The sequence below is a fragment of the Gavialis gangeticus genome, unplaced genomic scaffold (genome assembly GCF_001723915.1).
Source record: "Gavialis gangeticus isolate Ggan-Ray unplaced genomic scaffold, GavGan_comp1, whole genome shotgun sequence".
In the NCBI taxonomy this organism is placed as follows: domain Eukaryota; kingdom Metazoa; phylum Chordata; order Crocodylia; family Gavialidae; genus Gavialis; species Gavialis gangeticus.
This window is the reverse complement of record NW_017729033.1, coordinates 103,011,673-103,034,060: the sequence shown is the minus strand read 5'-3', so window position 1 is coordinate 103,034,060 and position 22,388 is coordinate 103,011,673. Positions and strand designations below refer to the sequence as shown.

General features: G+C 44.2%; 1 protein-coding gene across 4 annotated transcripts in view; it reads right to left on the bottom strand.

Moving 5' to 3' along the window:
* Positions 1 to 381: 381 nt before the first annotated feature.
* The window catches only part of PLAC8 (placenta specific 8), a 25,149-nt gene continuing 3,142 nt past the window's right edge, over positions 382 to 22,388 (bottom strand). Inside the window, exons 1-5 of one of the 4 annotated variants that reach the window (XM_019526427.1) lie at positions 12,790 to 13,127; positions 7,276 to 7,423; positions 6,098 to 6,222; positions 2,162 to 2,273; positions 382 to 587 (exon numbers count right to left, since the gene is read on the bottom strand). In XM_019526427.1, the coding sequence (XP_019381972.1) occupies positions 2,169 to 2,273; positions 6,098 to 6,222; positions 7,276 to 7,387 (342 nt within the window). In that variant the 5' untranslated portion in view covers positions 7,388 to 7,423; positions 12,790 to 13,127 and the 3' untranslated portion in view covers positions 382 to 587; positions 2,162 to 2,168. Of the gene's footprint in view, positions 2,274 to 6,097; positions 6,223 to 7,275; positions 7,833 to 12,789; positions 13,128 to 22,388 lie in introns of those variants that run through there. The other 3 variants (XM_019526428.1, XM_019526426.1, XM_019526425.1) reach the window with 3 other exon arrangements.

The following is a 22,388-nucleotide window of genomic DNA, read 5'->3' as shown; positions in this document are numbered from 1 at the left end:
TGTGGTCTTGTAACTTTCTATGGATTGTTGTCTTGTGAAACCTTAAGCACCATGCTTTTCTAGTTACGTTTACTCCAATTAAAGGCAGAATAAGGCAGTTAGACTCAGCAGCTCTAGAGTTGTCTTGTTCTATAAATATTCACTTACAATACTTCATTCCTTTCTGGTTTTTGCATTTCGGTATACAAGTGTTGCAATATAATGCTAGTTTTCTGTGTTAGCTTTGCAAAAAGAAATACTTTGTCTTACAGTTCTGGGGACAGGAAAATAATTGTTAGTCTCTTGTTTAGGATGGCAACTAATCACTGAACAGATGAGAGATGTAGTATAGGCTAATGAACCTTGTAAACAAGCTAATGGAAAAAAGGGAATACTTTTTTCCCAAGCACATTAGGACAGTAAAACTGGTTATGACTGCAGAAGTGGTTATAAAAAGAACACATGTACAAGTGAGGCAAAAAACCTTTTATTTTTTCCCTGGTAATTAATAGCAAATAAGCCAAAAGTACTGCCTTGCTTGCTTGCGTCTCCTGTAGATCTCTGTATTCTTGCATATAGACACTGAATATGCAGAAACAAGCAGAAGAAAACCCTGGAGTGACAAGGCGGGACAAAAAGATAGCTAACACTGAAGACTTAAGATGATTAACAATATACACTACCATGAATTGTACTTAAAAGTACAAGTTTTAAAAGCCTTGCATTCCTTGAATGTTTAACAGATCTCATCACAAGGTAGACCAATACTGATTTGAGAAATGTGTCTTAAAGTTATAAAGGTGTGAGGACAGGATCTGATGCATTCAGTCTTAATGGAAAAATGAAGCAAATTGGAGTGAAGCCTTTTTTGTTGGTTTACACTAAAATCTTCTGGTAAAGGTTATATTAGGGTCTGATTTACACCACCCAGATTGGCCCTAACCACTGGGTCTTGTATTCGTGATATTTGGCTCAGGAACTCCGAACAGTTTTCCCACACAATGTGGGGGGGAACTTTCCTGTGCATTTTAGCTTGTGTAGACTGCTGATTAGCCACTGTCCAAGGAAGTAAAACATGAGGTTGAGTCGCAAAGAAGAGAATCTGGGTCTCCCACTTCTCAGGCTGCTCTTGTAACTACTCTTAGGGCGACTGCAGTTCTATTTTGTACGAAGGTTGGTTCTGTTGAGGGTGTTAGGTATATTAGATGAAACCCCTTAAGGGCTTTAGCCACATGAATACCTAGCTTTTGGATCCCAAGCAAGCTTTTGAATCAGCTAGGCACTGAACTACCTTGCTCAGTCAAGACCAGTTTAATTCTGAATATGTGGAGACTATGAGTCTTGTTTGACTTTAAAGTTCTCAAGAAGGTGTCTGCATAAGTAAGGCAGCAGCTGAGTAATGGTTTTCAGGCACACAGATTTGGACTTATGTACCTAAATTCTATTTAAGTCCTACATTGGTTCAGACCCTCTTTTAAAGATAGATAGATAAATAAATGCAGGAGTATAAATAAAACAGCACATGCTTCAGAGGGTACAGTAAAACACTGGGGTGAGAGAATGGCTGTTTCCCATGCTATACTGCTACAGCAGATCTAGGTGTTTGCTGCTTAGAATACAGGACAGCTGTGGCAGTTGTTGCATTCCATAATCCACCTTCAGGAACCAAGTCACATGGGGCCTCTGTAAAACACAGCCATTGATTTCTTCCCCAGTCTCTGTTGGCTCTCGATCTGGTTCATTCCTTTGTGGAATAAACCAGGTCAAACGTTCATGCCTTTGCCATTGTAGGTATTACATAGTCTGGAATACCTTTGGTTAGCCAACAAGGCTCTTTGCCAGTGGTAATTATCCTAGCTGTCGTTGTTTGGTCTTGTGTTTCCTGACTGCCAATAGTAATGATGACCATGCTTTATTTTAGATTGGTTTGAATCACTACAGTAAGTCTCATCTCATATTACAGTGGGCCCTGTAGCACAGAGCTCACATTAAAATAAGCTGATGGTACATTTTCTAAGACTTCAGTATCACCCAAAGGATGGATAGGTGAGGATATCTTTATGCTACTATCATCTGCGTATTACTGATTCTACATCAGACTTTTCCATTACACCCCATTTGTGCTAAAACTGATTTTAACTGAAACACTGCTCCTGAGGAACTTTAAAAAAAAACTTTAACGAACCTTGTTAGAAGATTCCCTGTTCCTTCCTTCTGGTAATGTCTCTCTTTAACTGACAAACAGAACACATAGGACAACAGAGGGCAGAGAAGAAATCAGAAAGGATGGATCCCTGTTAAAAAACAACAATAAACATCATCAGCACAGGCTCTAGGCTTCACAGGACCAGCTTCTGACCTCTAATACATACATAAATGTTCATAGTGATTTTGTACATTTCTTAGGCAATTCTGTTATTTGATGGTCTGGCATACCAGGGTTTGACTAGAAATACAAGGATATCACTTGGAAAGAAAAAGCATATGGCTTACAATCTTGATTGAAAACCTGTGGGAGAAAAAAAAATCTGAAAGCAGGGTTTGATAAATCAAGGGGGGAATTGGATAAGTGATGAGGACAGAGTGAAAAAGTTAGTTTGGGTTAAATAAAGGTTGCATAGCTTTGGTTGTGATATGTTTTAAGTACCTCAAGAGCTTCATTAGAAATTGTCAGATACCCATTTAATTTAGAGAGAAAGAAAAATATAACCAATGCCTCTGCAGAGAAGATTGGTTATTTCTTAAGTGAGCAACGCAGCTGTACTGTAAAGTGGCATACATTAGTAACAAATACATTGTGCATGTATATTCCATGAAATAGCTATAAAAACCATTTACAGAGATGTATAATCTTTATTTTACATATACTTCATGTTTTTTCCCTCAGTACAAGGTCACAAAGTAGGGTAGTGGTACCTGAGATTTGCCTCCCAGAGTCAGATCCTTTTGTTGAACCAGAGATTTCTGAAGTGTCCCAACTGGTTAGAGTACAAATTCTTATGGGAGACAAATAAGGAACCAGGAGGAAATGGGTACCAATGGGTTATAAGGTTATCCAAGGTGACCAACACTGGAATTCCACACCAGTGCTGGATAGGGTGCCCACCTTGGTTTCTCAGTATATTAGATCACAGATTAGGAGATGAGGCAGCAAAGATTTATTAAAATACAACAACAAGAAACAGACTCTAAATGCATTAAGGGATGAACAAAAGGAACAATATCTACAGATGAATACAGATCCATGAAGGCAACACTTTGCCACAAAGCAGCAGCACTATGGAGGCTAAGGGTCCAGCAGGATAGAGCATACAGATGCAGCACCATGAATGAGCTTAGATGGGTGAGCAGAGGCCCTGCCCTTCATTATTAAGCAACACGAAGACTTCTCTCCTCTCCTCTCCTCATGATGCAGGAGAGATCTCAATCCAAGGTGGTCTCCTTACCATGGAGGGGCAATCTCAGGTACTTTCACCTCACCTTAGAGGAGCAACCATGAGCAAGCACGTGTGGATCTGTGGGCATGCTACAAAGCAAAGATAGATCACTCTTGCTCTCACCCAAGCATACACATTAAGTCTGGGAATGCTCAATACTTGCTCAGGTCTGGAATGGCCACATATGCTCACACAGGCCTCCCAGGCACATGCCTAGGGACACTTCAATCAAGTTCTTTTAATCCAGTGAACCCTGGCAATTCCTAGCCTATCCATCATCTTTGGCAGCCAATCATGCTGACACTTAATCTTATTACAAACTTGTTACTTCCTCACTGTCAGTCAATGGTGTTGATCACCTTTACCTAAAAGCATGCTAACTAGAGGTGCACCAGTACATCGGTCCATATCGTTATCGGCATTGACACAAGGAAAATTGACATTATTGGCAATAGTCTTTTTTTGGCTGATGTGGCCAGTGATGTCACCAATAAATGCTGTGTGCATGGGTGCAGCTGTAGCACGCACACGGCCAGGAATGCAGCCCAGCAACTTGGAGAGCAGCATCCAGCCACTAAGTCTGGGGGGCAGGGAGGGGAATGGGGGGGGGCAGATCGAAGGCCCCACAGTGAGGGAGGGAGTGGGGCAGGGACAGGCACTGCCCAGCCAGAGCGGAGCTGAGTGCAGGGCAGAGCCACAGCTGATCTGGAGGGTGTTGGGGGACAGCTCCCACCATTGCATGCACCCTAGGGGATGTATGGGCAGGGGCATGTGCGACCCGGGATCTGTGCACAGGGTGAGGGCAGGCTGCCCACTACGTGCTCAGGGCTGAAGGCTGCGCCAGGCTCTTCCTGGCGGGAGCTGAGCCTGGGCTGCGCTTGGGGCAGCTGATGGTGCTGGGAGGGAGACTATGGCAAATTCTGGGGTGGCTGTAGCTCCCCTTCCAGCACCACTGCCATCTGCCCCAAGCACAGCCCAGGCCCAGCCCCTGCCAGGAAGAACCCGGTGCAGCCTCCAGCCCCGAGCACGCAGCAGGTGCCCTCACCCCATGCACAGATCTGGGGGGCACATGTCCCCCATCCCTCTCAGGGGTGCACACAGTGGCAGGAGCTGCCCCCCATGCTCCCTGGACAAGCCATGGCTCCATCCCATGCTCTGCTCCCCACCCCCCGGCTTGGCAGCACCTGCCCCTGCCATACTAACCTCCATCTGCCTATGCCCTTTCCTTCCCCCCGCCCCATCCCCCCAACAGACTTAGCAGCTGGACACTGGTCTCCAAGCTGCCAGGCTGCATATCGGCAATTGTATTGGTATCAGCCAAAATGCTAGTTAATACAACCATCGGTATCGGCCCAAAAAAATCTTTATTGGTACCCCCCTAATTCTAACTCTCCTCCTCAGTAGGCCACAAATTCAAAAGGTGAACCTCTCTGGCGGGTTCTTCAGAGAGTTGTTAATATACATGCAGGGCTGTGGAGGGGCAAGGGGAACAGGACTGGGTCAGGAGGACAGTGTAACCTGGCTAGTAGGCAGTGAGGGAGCAGCAGCCTGTCCCCTCACCCATACAGGGCTGAAGAGGGGATTATTTTTCCCTCTGTGCAGGCCAGGGCTAGGCAGGTAGTGGGGCCAGCCCAGGACAGGAGGCAGTGGCAGCCCCATGTGTCTGCCAGCCACCCAAGCCAATCAGAGGTGTTGGAAGGTGGGGGTGGCTATGATCTGCCTGTGAAATTGGTGCCTGGGGCCATGGTGAACCCATGAAATTTGGCTCTAGGCTCTGCGATTTGAGTACATCCCTATTTATAAAGGTTGTAGGCTGCTGTTCTGTGCTAATTACCAAACCACATTGCCTCTCACATTATGGCTAAGGACAGAAATTACACATAAACCAGTATACATGATCAGAAATAGTTCAAATCTGTAACACAACAAAAGTTCAGTGCACATAAATCACTTTCAAAATGGCTGAAACAAATTTAAGACAAATGTGGACGGATGTAGTATCAGACTTAACTGATTTTGGTTAAATCAGTTTACTGAGCTGCTCTCCCAGAACCCCTCCAGATTCAAGTTAACTCACAGTCCCCCAGCATCCCACAGCCCCCTACCTTCCCCGCAAACCCCCACACTCACAGAGGCGGTAGGCTAGCCTTGACCCAAGCTATCTGCTCCAGCTGAGCAGGGAAGTATGCTCTAGTGCCCCCTGGCTTCAGGCATGACACTGCAGGCACATGGCAGCATTTCTAGAATCAAAAGTGAATGTTCACTTGCTTATCGTTTCAAACTACACAGCTTAGACTGGGGTGGGCAAAATGCAACCTGTGGGCTGGATGCAGCCTGCCAGGCCATTCGATCTGGCCCGCAGGTCCCTAAAAATTTACAAAATTAATATTTAGCTGTTCCCGGCTGCCTGTCATGCGGCCCTCAATGGCTTCCCAAAACTCAGTAAGCAGCCCTCCACCCAAAATAATTGCCCATCCCTGGCTTAGATTAACCTGTGAAGATTAAATCGATTCAGGCTTTTTGACTGTTTGTATTTAACCTATAAGGGCAGCCACTTAGCAGCCAGAGAGACATGACTCAATTATATCTGGCCTACAAAAAAAATGTAGTAAACCATTGTGTTAAATAGGTGATTTGCTACTTTGAACATGGGTTCAACAAATGATTAAATAGTAACTAACTGGGATACTGTATTTTGTCCGGTAGAGTGTCCTCATAGCCACACTTGAGCCGCAGAGGCAGCATTCGTCCATGTCACTTGCAACTTGACATTGGAGACAAAGAAAACAGAATGCTCCACACAGACCTGGGCAAACGAGACAAAACAACAAATGAGGGTCACTGGATATTTCCCCTGAATTCCTGCTGATGCTGAGCTCTCGTTGCAGAAGCAATGTGAAAGTATCTAGAAAATGGAAGGAAAACAGCTGGGATGTGCCAACTAGAACTAGCACAAGGGAGGGAGAGGGCTCCACACGACCTGAAAGTGATGTTGGCTGTAACCTTAGATGTGATTCTTATATTCTTACTTTGTAAGGGGATATTGCCACTACCCAGAAGGGTGTGTGTTGTTTGCACGAACTAAGCACGCAATTTGTTTCATGTCAAATCCTATTAAAAGACAAGGCTCAATTTTTTTTACAAAGATATAAGTAGATCAAGTGAACCATGGGCAGGAGGCATAGCATTGACCTTGCCTAACTACACAGTAGTAATAGTATAGCTTTATGGATGGGGTTGGGGTATGCCTGAAAGCAGTGGGAGTACAAGAGAGGTTTTGCACTGAGTGCATGTGCGTGCATATGTGTGAATCATCATTGAGTAGCAATGTCACAGCAGATATAGGAAATAACATTATAAATTACTCCTTTAAATAAATAAGGCACCTGCTACAAGTTATATATGTGTGTGTGTGTGTGTGTGTGTGTGTGTGTGTGCGCGCATATCATAGTTAACTAATTAATTGCACAATAAATTTAGACTGGCCAGACCTGCAAAATAAGACTGGCTGCAAGTGCAAAGCAATTATCACATAACTAACTGGTTAACTGTATAGTACATCTAGACCAGCCGCATGTGAAAAGTGATTATTACACTATAAAAATGACTACCCAGATGTAGAGTTGTTACACATTTTCAAGCACTACCTTTATAACCGGTTGGCTCTTTATGTACCTGAGCCAACCAGCTATAAGGTTAGTGCTTGAAAATGTATAACAACTCTACAGCTTGTTTCTATCCAGCTTTAGTTTGAACAGGTAGCAGGGTCCTAAGTAATAAATTAATGGAGGTGAAACAAATACAAGAATCAAGACACTGCAAGCCAAAGCAGGGCAGGCATACTAGTATATCCACTTACACACACTACAATCACTGCAGCAGTCCAGTAGCCCAGTCTGCCAGTTACTTCTTGATGTACTAGTAACAACAGTGAATTGGGGCTGAATTGTGACACCGTGTGAGTTGGCCATTTTTAATATCAGTGGATCAGGTCAGAAGTTTATATCCTGGAAAGGAAAAAAAGGGGGAGAGGTTGTAAAGGTGTGTTAGTGACTAACCGCATTGCACACAGCCATGGCATCTAATATCATGCTGATACAATTATGGAAGTGATACGTGTCTGTAAAACAGTACTATGTTTCTCAATTTTCTTGAAACAGTGCTAAAAAATTATGGACTCAATATAGGCATTGGATTTATGACACATTACAACTTGCCTGACATCTGATTCACCAGGGACCTGTCAGACCTGACCTCTAACACTTCTCTTCCCTGCACCTCCATCTTTCTCCACTCCCCTCCCCTACTTTTCTGTGCTTTGTCTTCTTAATTTCCAGCTACTTCCTTTTTCAAAGATAACCTCTTTTCTACCTTGAATTACTCCCTGCCCGGCTGCCTGCCTTTTCTCCCCGTCCCTTCCCTGCTCTACCTTTTGTTTTCCTAATTTCTACCTATTTACATTCTCACTGACATTCTGTCACTTTTAGCTTCTCTCATTCCTTGGTATCAGAACAGCAGAGACTTTGTGTACCTAAAAAGGGTAATTGCACCTGAAAGCTTGCTAAGAACTTTTTTTCCAACTACACAGTTGGTCTAATAAAAAATATCATGTCTACTCAAAGAACTTTGCCTGCCTAGATCATTTTGATGGATGTAGAGAGCCAAGTTGTAGTCAATGGCATTAGACCCAGGATGAATGAAGTCAACTTTTTTCATCCAAAAATCACATTTTCCCATAGCATCACAGGAGTTAATTTCTCAAAGGAAAGCTTGCCATAGACTGAATGGCCAGCAGCTCTCCTAGGAACACTGGTTCCATAGCTATTTCCAGGTGAGTTCTGTCTCACACCCCCACCCAAACTATTTTCTTCACATCTTCCTTTTGATTAGCTCCCTCAAAAGTTGTGTTGGATATAAAAAGCTCTCAGCAGGTATCCCTCTCAAGGATGATATATATCCTGCAGCTGCTGCATCCAGTTCACTGTTTCTCCACTGTTCAAGTCACCTCCCACTGCTGCCTCCATATCTATAGTTGTGTGATGGGTTAGCTGGTGGTGATTTGGCCCAGGGGTTTTGAAAGGATAAAAGATCATTAGAGGGCTTGGGATTCCCTTTCCTCAATAATCAGGCCCCAAAGACTCACCCTCCATGTCCCCTGATTGATCCCTTGGATCACCTGGAGGGGAATAAAAGGGGCAGCGCAGCTGAATCGGGAGATGAGCAACGGGCCAAGAGGAAGGAGTTTCAAAAAGCTGGGCCAGCAGGGCAGGAGCAGTTGCCCCAGAAAAGCCTGAAGGAGTGGGACCTGCAGGCAGCAGTTGGACCCTCAGCAGTGCGGCCAGCAGGAGAGGCTCCCCGCTGGGCTCTAGGATCCCCCTATGAGAGGCTGCAGCCAACAGGAGAGGTCCCCAGCTCCAGTAAGAAGCTGAGCAGTGACCTGAGAGGTTCACAGCTCTGCTTCCAGCTCCTCCAATCAGAGGCCAGGAAGCTCAACATGAGGCCGGGATCCCTAGAAGGTCAAAACCCCTAGCAGCTTAGAGCAGTACCATGTGGGAGATCCAAGTTCAAGTCCCAGCTGGGTTGAATTGGGGTGAGTGAAGGGACAGGGAGAAATTCTTGTTGCAGTAGAAGGGGGTCATTGTGTTTTCCCTCTTTTCCCCGTCCAGGTACCTAGGCCCTATATTTCTTGTTATTTGACATTTTGTATTTTGTGCATTTTATATTTCGCCAACCAGTATTGTTTGTTCTGTTTGTGTTTTATATTTTGTTAAACCTGTCTTTTCTCAAATGAATGAATATGTAAGTGCCTAACCTTTATTGAATCCTGCCCCCTTGAGGCGTTGTAATGTCCCCTATACCCCCTGGTTTCTACACTTTATGTTCCCACTACTGTTTGCCTCATTTAAAAGGTATATGGTTAAGTCCCCATTGGTGAGCTGGCTCTGCTCTATAGGGAAAGGAGGGTCCCTACACTTCCCACAGCGCTTGTGCACCTGCTCTGATCCCTTCAGTTGGAGAGGGGGTACCTCTTGAAGTAACGTGCAGATTATACCTGCTTTCTTTTCCTTGCCCCTACTTGTTAAGAAAAGCCCATGCTTGTAGCTCCCATGCAAAAACTCCTCTGTTTACTGTACTTTTTGTCATGGGACTCCCCTGCTTGCTGGCTGCTGGGCTTTTTTAACCTTTTGCCTTGGTCATCCTTGAGTCCTTATTTAGGTTCAGTAGGTAGGTGTGTTAGGCAATGACCAAAGCAAGAGGCCTCTGTCATGCTTAGCTGAAAAGCTTGTGTCCGATTCAAAACCTGCAGCCTCCCCCACACTCTTTGCAAAGCACCACAAACAAAAACTAAACCACAGACCTAGCAACCTACAAACATCCATTAAGCTTATCAGGAAGCAACATATTCTGCCCCAGGGAACAAGAACAGTTCCTTCTTTATCAAAGGCCAAGTCCCATGAAAGCTCCCCCATTTGCTGGAATTTCAAAATAAAGATATTCTTAGTAGACTGTTATGGCATATATTACAAAGGAATAAAATGTCTGCAATAGATCAGCTGTGAAAATGCAGCAATGATGGTTTTATAGTAATACAAAGGAGCAGAATGAGATCTGTATTCTGATATGTTATGACTAAATAACTTGACCTAATACAATGCCATTCACATGAAAAATAAGGTATCTTTCTTGCTGACTTTCCTGACTGCTGGTATTCCTTACCCACTGCTGTATTCTGTTAACCTGGGTTTCCTCTTCTCTTGTTTCCTAAAACCAGGACTTCAGTTCCTAGAAAACAGGACTGTCATCTGACAGAATTCTAGTGTATACTGTACGTAGACATTCCAAATAATAATAGGTTTGAAATGGAGACATCTTTATTTTAATCTGATATCATTTCTCATTTTTCTACTAGTGGCCAATGTTCTAAGCATCCCAAAAACATGATTCTATTGTGACATGACTTGAAGGGCTATACTTTGTTTAAATAACATGATTCCCTGCTCTTTGAATGTCTAATCTGGTGTTCTAAATACAATCCAAGACACATGGGATTTTCTTCAGATAGAGAGTGCGTATTGCCATAAAATGTGTACAGAAGAGAGAACCTTTAATTTTGCCAGAATGCAAAGGCTGGGCATTAGAACTAGGCTCTATCTGTTCCAAATATGACTGTGTTCAAGGTCCATAGTCTGCAACAGATGTATGACTGGGAAAACTTTCGTTTAGATCAGTGGCTTCCAACCCCATTTTTCCATGCCCTGCTGCTGGGAGTGGAGTGCGGCAGTGGCGCTGGCGATGGCCCGGGGTCGGGGGAGCTCCCAGCACACGGTGCAGCTCATCTTTTCTGTGTGGCCCCACTGGCACTGCCCCCACCACCCTCATTTGGGTCGCAATCCGGGGTTGGGAACTGCTGGTTTAGACAACACTTACCTTCATACATGGCTCTAGTTCATTGCTAGCCATGAAGTATAAACAATGACTTCTTACTGATTGCCTTATTATTCTGCAAATGCTGGAAGTTAAAAGCCAAACGTTCTTTTTTCTTATGTGAGTTTCTTGTCAAGCTAGAAAAATGATCCATGGAAGAACAATTGTCTTTTTGCTTAGACATAAGCAAACAGCCTTTGGAAAACAAAGCTTCAAGTTGAAAAATGATTTTAGTAATATTAATTTCTGAAGATCAGAAACTGTATGTAGTGTTTTCACTCAAAGTACCCCAGGCCAAATTCTGCCCTATGTTACACCTCTTCACTGATCCTAAAATGATTGAACAGCTATAAGAGAAGGCTGACAAATATATATCGGTTCTTGTTTCTTCTTAGAGTTACAAACATCTGGAAAAGTTAATTTAATTCTGTTCAAATATTAGACTGCTCTTCTCCACAAGACTGTACAAGCCAGTTCAGAAACAACCCCAACTTCAAAACACTGGTTAAAAAACTCTCCTCTAATCTACAGAACATATTTTGACTGAGCATGCATACTTAAACCATTCATCACTGCAGTACCTGAGGCCAGCTGCAGACATTACACTTTTTCCCATTTAGGTGGTCAGAAACTGGTCTATACCCATAACAGAAGAGAAGTTTAGAGCATATAGATTGGTTTAAAAATGGTGGATCCTGGTCTGAGAGAGACCTGGATGGATGTTTTACAGACTTAACCGATTTTAGGTTAAACTTGTCTATTGAACTTCAGTACTGGATTCCCTCCTGTCTCAATTTAGGTCACTGTCTGGTGGCACCCCAGAGACCTTTGCAGCCCCCCCTCAACTAGCGCCCCCCTTGCAGGGAGATGTATTAGCACTCGCTGGGTGCTTGGCTGCTCTAGGCTGTCACAGACCCAAGTCAGTGTAGACACAGGCAGGTGGGGCAGGACTGGGGGGAAGGGAAAGGGAGCTTTGCAGTGGGAACTTATTCTTCCTCTCATGGAGCACTCGTGTCCCTGGTGCATCTTGCCAGCTGCCACTGGTGCTAAACTCTGGCAAGATGCACCAGGTAGCAGGGATGCAAGTGCTCCATGGAAGGAAGGAAGGATTGGGTCCCACTGCTCAGCACAAGCCTCCCAGGCTGCCAAGTATGTCTTGCCACAGGTCAGCACCAGTGGCAGCTAGCAAGATGTACTGGGCAGCCTGGGAGGCTTGCACCAGACAGCAGGGACACAAGTGCTCCAAAGAAGGAAGGATTGGGCCCCTCAGAGCCTGATCCTTCCTTCTACAGAACCAGGCCATACTGGACTGACTGTCAGGCACATGTCCCCAAATCCTTGCTGTCATGGCGGACCCTTCCCCAAGCCCAGCCCTAGGCTTCCAGGAGAGCCTCGAAGCGGGTAACCATGCACGTTCAGCATCTCGGCTGGAACTCCATTCTGCCATAACCTCAATACTACATAATACCTATTTTGTTATCATTAATCATTTGGAAACATAGGCGGCCAAATTTAAACTGCAGCCAAATGCATTTTTCAATAAAAGTATTGTCCAGTTTTCTGCAACGTATCCACTTAGATATGCTTATACAATGCAAATAATGACAAGCAACAACAGACAAAAAAAAAAGCCTCCTTGCTCTTCATTGTGGGTGCCTAATTTTATTAAACTTTTATAAGTTATCTGTTCTCCTATTGCAAGCTGCTCTGAACTTCCCTTGGGAAGGGCAACGTATGAATCAAGTAAGGAAATAAATTAATTAGCAACATTCATATCTTATTCTTTCCTGCCTTAGCTAATTTGTTAAGAGAAAACTGAACATGTTCACTCTTTACTAGCTTTCCTCCCCAAGCAATGAACACCTCAGCAGCTAACAGCTTTCATATGTCTAATGAATCAAATCTTGCCAGAGGCACTCTCAGATTAAACAAAGAAACATGCACATACCACTTGTAGAGCACTTTTATTCCTGGAGATCGAAATCTCTTTGGTAGTCAACTCCTTTATGTGTGTTCTTTACGCTAACAGAAAACTGACCCCTTGGCTTCGCAGTCTGTCATTGGTGGTTATAAAAGGGTAGGATGTAACAACTTGATGTAATGAGTTGATACAACCGTCATCTGTTTTTACATGACAAAAAGTTAATGATGATTCAAGGATGAGAGTTTAAACTTGCAACACTTTGGAAACTTGAATTTGTTAATACAGTGTACTTGATGCATTTTCTATACATGTCCTCACAACTTTTCTTATACACAAAAAATGTGCTTGTAATAGCTATCATGCGAAACCGAAACTAACCTGATCTTGGTTGAAATCTTAGCAGTGTACAAAAGAAACTCCCTAAAGGGAAAGGAAGAATGAAAGAAAATGAATAAAAGAAAAAAAAAGACAAAAAAAAAGGATAGGAGAAATAAGAGAACCTAAATTTAAAAAGATGATAGAGAGGGATAATAACTCAGTACCTTTATCTACCATATACAGTTTGATTGTCACCACACCCCTCCAGCCTTTTGTTCCAGTTATTTCTGGATATGGGCATTAATTGCATTGCTTGCTATTTTGTGGGGAAAAATGAGACTACAAAACTAATTTTACCTGAATAATCACATGAAACCTCACTGAGAGAGGAATAAAGAGCATAATACACATTGTATGTATATACTGTATTACAGAGAGGGAACACTGCTGGTACATTTCTAAATAAATAATTATAAAGTCTTAATAACAAAGTGAATCAAGGATAATGAAAAATAAGCCACATTCACATAGGTATATTAGGTCAAGCTAAACACAAATTCTTTAACCATGCAGCCTTTTGCAAAACTGTGTTATAGAATAGGATGGGACCACATTTTTTTCAGCCAGTCTGATAGCTTTTTTAACCCCATATCTGGTTGTAAAATTAGTCATGGGCCTCCTGAGCTGGGGGGCAGGGGGGCACTTGCCCTCCCGGCAGCCAGTTAGAGACCAGGGAGGAGGGTCCCCCTGCAGCTGATTGTGCCAACCAATGAACTGGCTCTAAGAGGTAACACCGCCCAGAAGTGCCAGCAGCACACCTGGAAGGGCTAGGGACACGCCCAGAAGGGCCTGCGGTGCTTCTCCTGGTGCCCCCACTCGCCAGCCGACACTCTCGGGGTGGGCGGGGGCATCAGTGCTCCTGCCTGCCCCCCTGTCCACTGCCTAAGTGGGGAACACTACTGTGAGGGGGTGCATGTGCACCCCTGTGCACCCCCTATGCATAGCCAACTAATTCAATTAGTAGTATTAGCAACATATTAATAAGCAAATTAATGATAAAATAATCACAAAGACCTAAGTAGAGTTCTCTATCTATCAAATGTTTTCCTTTGTAAATCTATATAAATTTAGCAATTAGTCTTATTTTTTATTCAGAACCCAGATTACAATTGCCTCTTTCTACACAATTGTTTTAGCTATTATAAGCCAAAGACTGTAGGGGAACTTAACAGAATTACAAGGCTACTTTTTGTTCCAAATTCCCCTGTTCTTTTTACTCTAAGTAACATATTTCTTAATAAGCTTTCATATTAATTGGCTGTTAATGCCTATGTTTTTATAACAGTTTAATCTGCATACTGTTTTATAGGTAAAATGCATGGAAGCATACACTCAAATTAACTTCAACCTTTTTATAGAGAGGTCAACACAAATACAGACACACACATGCACGCATGCACAGACATGGCACTCATTAAAACAGAAATGTAGAGGGATTCTGCTTAAACTGTTCCAAATTCCTAAAAAGAGCAATGAGAAAATAGTTGGGGGGGGTTTCTTGTGAAAGAATCTGTGTCACTTGTGATAGTAGTTAACACAAATATATAATATATCCATAAAAATAAGAAAGGTGTTAAGTCTTGTCTCAAGGAGTGGCACTGGGGCTATTCAGGCAGGTCTTGTAAAACGACATTCCTACCCCAATCGTTTCACGCTGCACCAACATTTACCTCACCCAGCTGTCCTTCTAAAAATAACTAACATAGACTAAATGCAGACTGTCCACCATTTTAGTGAAAAACTACCATAAACGCACATTCAAACCAGTTTTTTTTATTATTTTAGATGTCCCCCCCCACACACATGAACAAGTTCTCGTTTTTCAGTATTTTCATATACAAAATGCACATGAGCAAAACAAAGGCAATCCAACAGTGTAAAACTGATTACTATATCCACCCATGACATAAAATGCACATCTATATTTAACTATCCTCTGGAAAAGCTGAGGGTACTTTTGATTTCTGTTTTCTCAAGCTATGCCCTTTTTATTAAAGTAAGTATAATATTTGCAAACTTTAAAGGAAGGGAGTTTATTAACATGATTAAACTTGGATTTATTAAAGAAAGGAAAAGCCAATGGAACATCAGGGAAGCCTCTACTCATAGTATCTAGAGGCAACAGATACTAGCAAAAATGTTGTTTGACAGGTTCAGCAAAATACAAATGAGAAATTAGAAAACCTAAAGCACCCAGATACAAACATTTACAGACACAAGCACTCCCAGGGTGCTCCAGATTCATAAATTTCCTGGTGGGGAAGGGAAGAGGGAACAGAGCACTCAGCACAGGTGATAAGAGAATTGTTTTGCTTAAGAGTGGAAATGCTAGTACATATTTGAATCTTTTGTTGACTGAAAGTTGTCCAATGTTTGTTGTCAAACACCCTTCTTTAGGATGTGGTAGACAAGACTCCATCTGAAATTCTCGCCAGTCTCTTCATGAGATGCTAGATGGTATAGTCACAAACAGGATTATTTTTAGCACAGGTGTGCCGCTGCTAGTTGTCCCCAGGGAACCAAATGTCCATGCATGTCTGGACACAGACACTGGGTGCATCTACACATGAAATTAATGCAAAGCAACAAACTCCGGGGCAGTTTACACTGGAGTAAATTGTTCCCAGGCATAGCGTCTACACGTGCCTGGGACAGCAACAATCTGAGAAGGGGCAAAGCAGGCTCTCAGTTGACTGGGCTGACTGGGTGTAATTTATGCCAGTAGTCAGTGTCTACTTGTGCATTTCAGTGCAGTAAATTACTCTGCCATAAGATAGTACTGTCCCTGACAGTATTATGGTGGAGTTAATGTAGATGGTGATGCTTATTAGGGAACTAATTAGTCTACTCTACAGTAAAACACTTGTAGATTCACTCACTGTATGTATACCTGGTAATGAGCCCCACCATGTAGTTTGGATAGTCAAGGTACTTAATGCTTGAAAGATGTTGATATCCACCCACAAAAATCCTAGCAGCTCCCATTTTTCCTGGACCATCACTGCTAGAACAAGGTTCTCAGAGGCATCTAAGATGATCTTGAATAGTTAAATACATATTTGGTTATGGAAAATAATATTTTGTTAAAATGGCTATACTCTAATAAATTTGACACTCTAATTCTGTGTCATAGCAAGAGATACATGGAAAAATGCAAAAGTTTTTGTAGCATAAGTGGCATCCTGGCATGAGAAGCTCTGGTCTTTTGCTTTGCGCAGCAGTTCGTTGCATTCAGTACTTAGCTTCAGTAAATCATTTTACCCTGAAACGTTTAGAAAAAAGAACATCATTTGATTTGGGGCCTGGTAAATAAAAAAAGTAGAGAAGTGACTGGAACAATTCACCCCTCATCTTCACTTTGATGGCCCTGAGTCCTGGGAAAAACTTTACTTAAATCTATCTCCCATTCTTGCTTTTTTCAAATCCCTCCTGAATACAAACTTCTGCAGCACTACAAGCAGTGAGCTGGACTATCAAGAGTTAATGACTAGTACAAGGATACAAATGATCTGTACAGGAATACAACCCTCCCTCTCTCCCAACAATCCACAACTGTTCTAAGTGTACACAGCCACTCCCAAGTTATTTATGATCTGACCTCATCATACTTTTCTCCTTTCCCTCCCTTTGTGTTTATTGCCATTATTTGTATATTACACCTGCCAGGCTTTCAGGTTACCCAGGGCACAGGATCTGTCTTCCTCTGTTTTCTGTAGCAAGCCTAAGGTACATCTAGGCATTGTACAAATTGTAACCGTGGGTTGGAAACTACTTAGCTCAGAAACACTTCATAGTTTTAACTGTTAATAATTAATATAGTTTGTGAAGGGAACTTTTTTTTTGAAGGAAGGGCAAAGGCTATCTGGTAATGTGGCAGCATCTTGTTTATCATCTGAAATTGGTTTCTTTATAACGAGCATGAGACACACCTAATTCCAGGAAACCAACAGGGTCATTTATTGTAGATAAGACTGGTGCAGTTTTCTTTAGTGAAATGCTTTCAAAATGCTTACCAATGAAGTCAGATTCTCCAACTTGGGCAGAAGCTGGCTGATAGCACTGAAGTTCCTGCAGAGGAAAAGGATGTTTGTGCAGAATCGCAGGATGTAGCCAAACTTCCTGAATTTATGATCTGGTTGCTCCTTCATTTTGTACACAGCTTTTGTAAAGCTTTCTTGATTGGTTTCTCTATCCAAATCCAAAGTAATATTTCTCTCTCATTGCTTGGATGAATGGTGTAACCCAGGCGGTACTCCAAGAGGTACCCCCTCTTCAACTGAAGGGATCAAAGGAGGTGCACAAGCACTGTGGGAGGTTTAGGGACTCTCCTCCCCATACAGAGCAGAGCCAGACCACCAATGGGGACTTAACCATATACCTTTTAATACTGGGAACATAACAGGCATAAATCAGAGTGTATAGTGGACACTACAATGTCCCAAGGGGGCAGGATTCAACAAAGGTTAGACACTTACAATCACTGACAAAAAAACAGGGTTAACAAAATATAAAACACAAACAGCAGAACAAACAATACGGGTTGGTGAAATATAACAAGGCACAAAATGCAAAATGTCAAATGACAAGGAAATATAGGGCCTTGGTACCTGGAGGGGGAGAAAGTACAATGGCCCCTTTCCACTGCAAGAAGATTTGCTTCTTGTTAGCTCACTCACCCCAAGTCACCTCAGCTGGGACTTGGAACCCAGATCTCCCATGTGGTAGGCAGGAACACTGCCACACAGCCACCACTGGTGGCACTGCTCCAGCCTGCTAGGGGGCTTGACCTTCCCGGAGCCCCGGCCTCATGTTGAGCTGCCTGGCCTCTGACTGGAGGAGCTGGAAGGAGAGCTGGGAACCTCTCAGGTCGCTGCTCAGATCCTTGATGGAGCAGAGGGGAGTCTCTCCCAGGGGATCCTGGAGCCCAGTGGGGAGCCTCTCCTGCTGGCCACACGCCGCACTGCTGAGGGTCCCACTGCTGCCTGCAGGTCCTACTCTTTCAGGCTCTTCTGGGGCACTGGTCCTACCCCGCTGGCTCAGCTCTTGCCAGCTCTGCAAAGGTCCTTCCTTGTTGTCCCTTGCTGGTCTCTCCTGAGTCAGCCCATGCTGCCCCTTTTATCCCCCTCCAAGTGACCCAAGGGGCCAATCAGGGGACACGGGGGGGTGAGTCTCTGGGGCCTGATTGATGCGGAAAGGGAATCCCAAGTCCTCCAATCATCTTTTACCCCTTTAAAACCCCTGGGCCAAATCATTACCAGATTGATGCAGAAAGGGAATCCCAAGTCCTCCAATCATTTTTTGCCCTTTCAAAACCCCTGGGCCAGGTCACTGCCAGCCAGCCCGTCACAAAGATGAAAGCATTAAAGTGACCTGAAGAAGAATGCTTTGCATCCAAAGGCTTGTCTAACTTGAGCCCAGCTCTTCACTTAGTGCCATAAAAGACATCATGCAAAAGATCCTTCCCTCTTGAGTAATTAACAGTGTCATTAATGGGGGTTGGGATGTATTCTAAGGAACAGTAAGTTTGGGGGAGAACCCTTTCTCCAGAAAGAGAATTAACCATTGCTATGGAAGGTACAGATTTATTAGATTTCATAGACATTAGGGCTGGATGGTACCTCGCAAGATCATCATGTCCAGCCTCCTGCCCAAGAGGCAGGAAGTTAGGAGGGGTCAGATCACCCCAGCAAGATAAGCATCCAAGCATTTCTTAAAGGTATCCAGAGTAGGTGCTTGGCACCACTACTGAGGGGAGTCTGTTCCAGACTCTGGAGACTTGGATGGTAAATAAATTTTTGCTTTTGTCCGACCTAAAATGGTCTTCCAGCAGTTTGTGACTGTTAGACCTTGCCTTCCCTTGGGGTGCCCTGGTGAACAGACGTTTTCCCAGGCCCTGATGCATACCCCTTAAATACTTAACGGCTGCCACCAAATCACCTCTGAGCCTTCATTTCTCCAGGCTGAAGAGTCCCACGCTTCTCAGCCTCTCCTCATAAAGCCTATTCTCTTGACCTGTAATCATGTGCGTGGCTTTCCTTTGGACTCTCTCAAGCTTCTCCACATCCTTTCTAAAGTACGGAGCCCAGGATTGGATGAAGTATTCCAGCTGCAGCCTCACCAAGGCTGAGGAAAGTGGGAAAATGATTTCTTGGGTCTTGCTTGAGATGCATCAGTAGATGCAAGCCAGGGTTTTATTTGCTTTGTGGCTGCAGCATCTCATTGGTCGCTCATGTTCATCTTGTGGTCAGTTGTGACGCCCAAGTCTATTTCAGTCAAGGTGCTAGTGAATCTAGCACTGCCAAGCTTATAAATCTGATATGGTCTTTTTCTCCTGAGGTGAAGCACCTTGCCCTTCTCTGTGTCAAATGTCATCAGGTTTTTATCTGCCCACCTTGTGAGCCTGTCCAGGTCAGCCTGAATTGCCAGCCTATCCTTAAGAGCGACCATACTTCCCCATAATTTGGTGTCATCTGCGAACATAGCCAGTCTGCTTCTGACACCTGAATCCAGATAATTTATGAATATATTGAAGAGTACTAATCCAAGTACTGAGCCCTGGGGGACGCCACTGGTCATCATGTGCTATGTTGACTCAGTTCCATCGACTATCATTCTCTGGGGCCAACCACAGAGCCAGTTCCCCTGCCATTGGACTGTAAGATTGTCAAGGCCACAGTTCCCCAATTCTACCATGAGGACATCATGGGAGACCAAGTCAAAGGCTTTTTTGAAATCTAAATATATGACATCAACCTCTTCTCCTTTGTCCAGGTGATGTGTCACCTGGACATAGAAGGAAATGAGGCTGGTCAGGCAAGACCTACCCACAACAAAGCCATGTTGGCTCTCTCTCAGAACACTGCCTTCCATTGGCCTGTTGTTAATGATTTCTTTGATGATTTTTTCCCAAGATCTTTCCAGGGACTGAGGTCAAACTGACTGGCCTGTAGTTCCCTAGATGTTCCTTCCTTACTTTCTTGAAGATAGGCACCACATTGGCCCTCTTTCAATCTTTAGGAACCTCTCCCGAGCACCACGAGTTCTCAGATATATTACACCCCTGCTCTTCCTTGCAACATGATCCCTCCTGTACAAGGTACAGCCATCAATACCTGTGGTCCAGCCATAAGTGGAATCCCACCAGATCGCCATTATCCCTATGAGACCATATTCATTTTCACTTAGCAAAAGGGCCACTTCTTCCTGTTTGTTCCCCCCATGCTCCTGGCATTTGTGTACTGGCAGGCTTAGCTGCTTTTGAAAGGCCTGGACTTCCCTGTCCTCTTAGAAGAGTCCTGTCCTTGGGCTGGGGTCGGAGTGAGTTCTTTTGTGTTACCTGACCTGCTGATTCTGTTTGTCACGTCCAGAGCTTGCACTAGTAATTGTCTGCCCATCCCCCAGTGATCTTCATTTAAAGCCCTGTCAAGTAGGTCAGCCATTCTGGCTGAAAAGAGCTTCTTTCTTATCGGAGTGAGGTGGAGGCTGTCCCTTCCCAACAAACTGCTGCCTCTCTCTCTGAAGTGTGGACTGTGATCAAAGATGAAGCCTTCACAATGGCATCAATGCTGCAGTCTTCTGTTGCCTTCTTCAGTACATCTCTCCCTCCTGTGCCTGTGACCTAAAACTGGAAGGATCAAGGAGAAAACTACCTGTGCCCCCAACCCTCTGAGCCCACCCCCCAGAGCTCTGTAGTCACTTATGACCTGGCCAGGATTGCTCCAAGCCATGTCATTTGTGCCCACATGGATGAGAAGCACAGGGTAGTGGTCGGAGGGTCAGATGAGTTTAGGAATTCTCTGCAACATCCCAGATATGGGCCCCTGGGAGACAACAGACCTCAGGGGCCAGGGGATCAGGGTGGCAAATCACTCCCTCTGTCCCTCTCAGGAGGGAGTCGCCTACCATGACCAGCCTGTTTCTCTTCTTAGGGCGGGGGCTAGCTGCCTCCCCTCATCCAGAGCTGGTGCTTCTGCTGATGTCTCTGCTGGTGGACTGAGAGGTGTGTACCTGTTGCTCAGTTCCAATAGAGGAGTAACCCTGGTACCACGTTTGGGACGTGAGACGATTGTCTTCCAAGCATCCCCCACATGCGGCTCCCAGTTGATCTTCCTGTTGTCCATCTTCACGCAGTCGGGCATCTGTGCTCTTCTCTCTTCGTTCTTCAGGAGAAGAGCCTGACTAGCAGTCATCAATCTCCTGCTCATGGGCCCTGAAGTCTGCCTACCTGGGCCTGGAGATCAGTCACCTGGGACTCCAGGGACCTCACTAAGGAACACACCACAGGTGGAGGTGACCTTGCTCCCATTCCCAGTTGCTGGCAGCTATGCCAGGCAGCCCCCGCAACTCAGAGCCAAGGGCTATGTCTGGGTAGAGGCCAAAACCATGGACATCAAAAAATTGGCAGAGGCTGTTTTAAGTTATAAACAATCTACTCAGGGCCATATTATTATGGTGACCCTGACATATAATTGAAGAGAGAAACAAAGGCATTTTATTTATTCATTCACCTCTGAGCAATCTATAGGAAAAAAAGAAAAAACTGCCAAAAGAACATAATTAAGATTCAGAGATGGTAGCACTTCTGTTGATGTCTTGTTTTATTACAGGGGTTTCAGCATGTACTGAAGTTGTTAGGGGAGATGATGCAGACTGTTACTGGTATCAGTTTATTCCCACAGCAAGAATGTCAGTCTCACTGGGTAGCTAGCTGGATCTCAATCCATTTGGCAAGACAGTTTCTCCAGCCAGAGACCCTTGGACCTCCTTCTCAGATTCTATGCAAGCTCATCAAATCCAAGCTGGTGCGATGGAAACATTTCTGGCTAAACCAATCATTTCAGCAAAAGAATTTCAACCATTTTTAATACATAGCCTCAATAGCATTAACTAATTGGAAAGAGCCTCAATGACAAGAACCTCAAAAACAAGAAGCATTAGCACACACATATGTTATTAAAAGTTCACAGTTTCATAGTTAGTAGGGGCGGAAGGGACCTGAGCAGATCATCAAGTCCGACCCCCTGCCATGGAAGAAAGAGTACTGGGGTCAAACAACCCCAGCAAGGTGATTGTCTAGCCTTGTCTTAAAGGGTAGGAGCCAGCACCACTTCGCTTGGAAGTTGGTTCCAGATCCTAGCTGCCCTGACCGTGAAGTAGTGCCTCCTGATAACTAGCCTGAATCTACCCTCTGCCAGCTTGTGACTGTTATTTCTAGTCATTCTTGGTAGTGCTCGGGGGAACAGGGA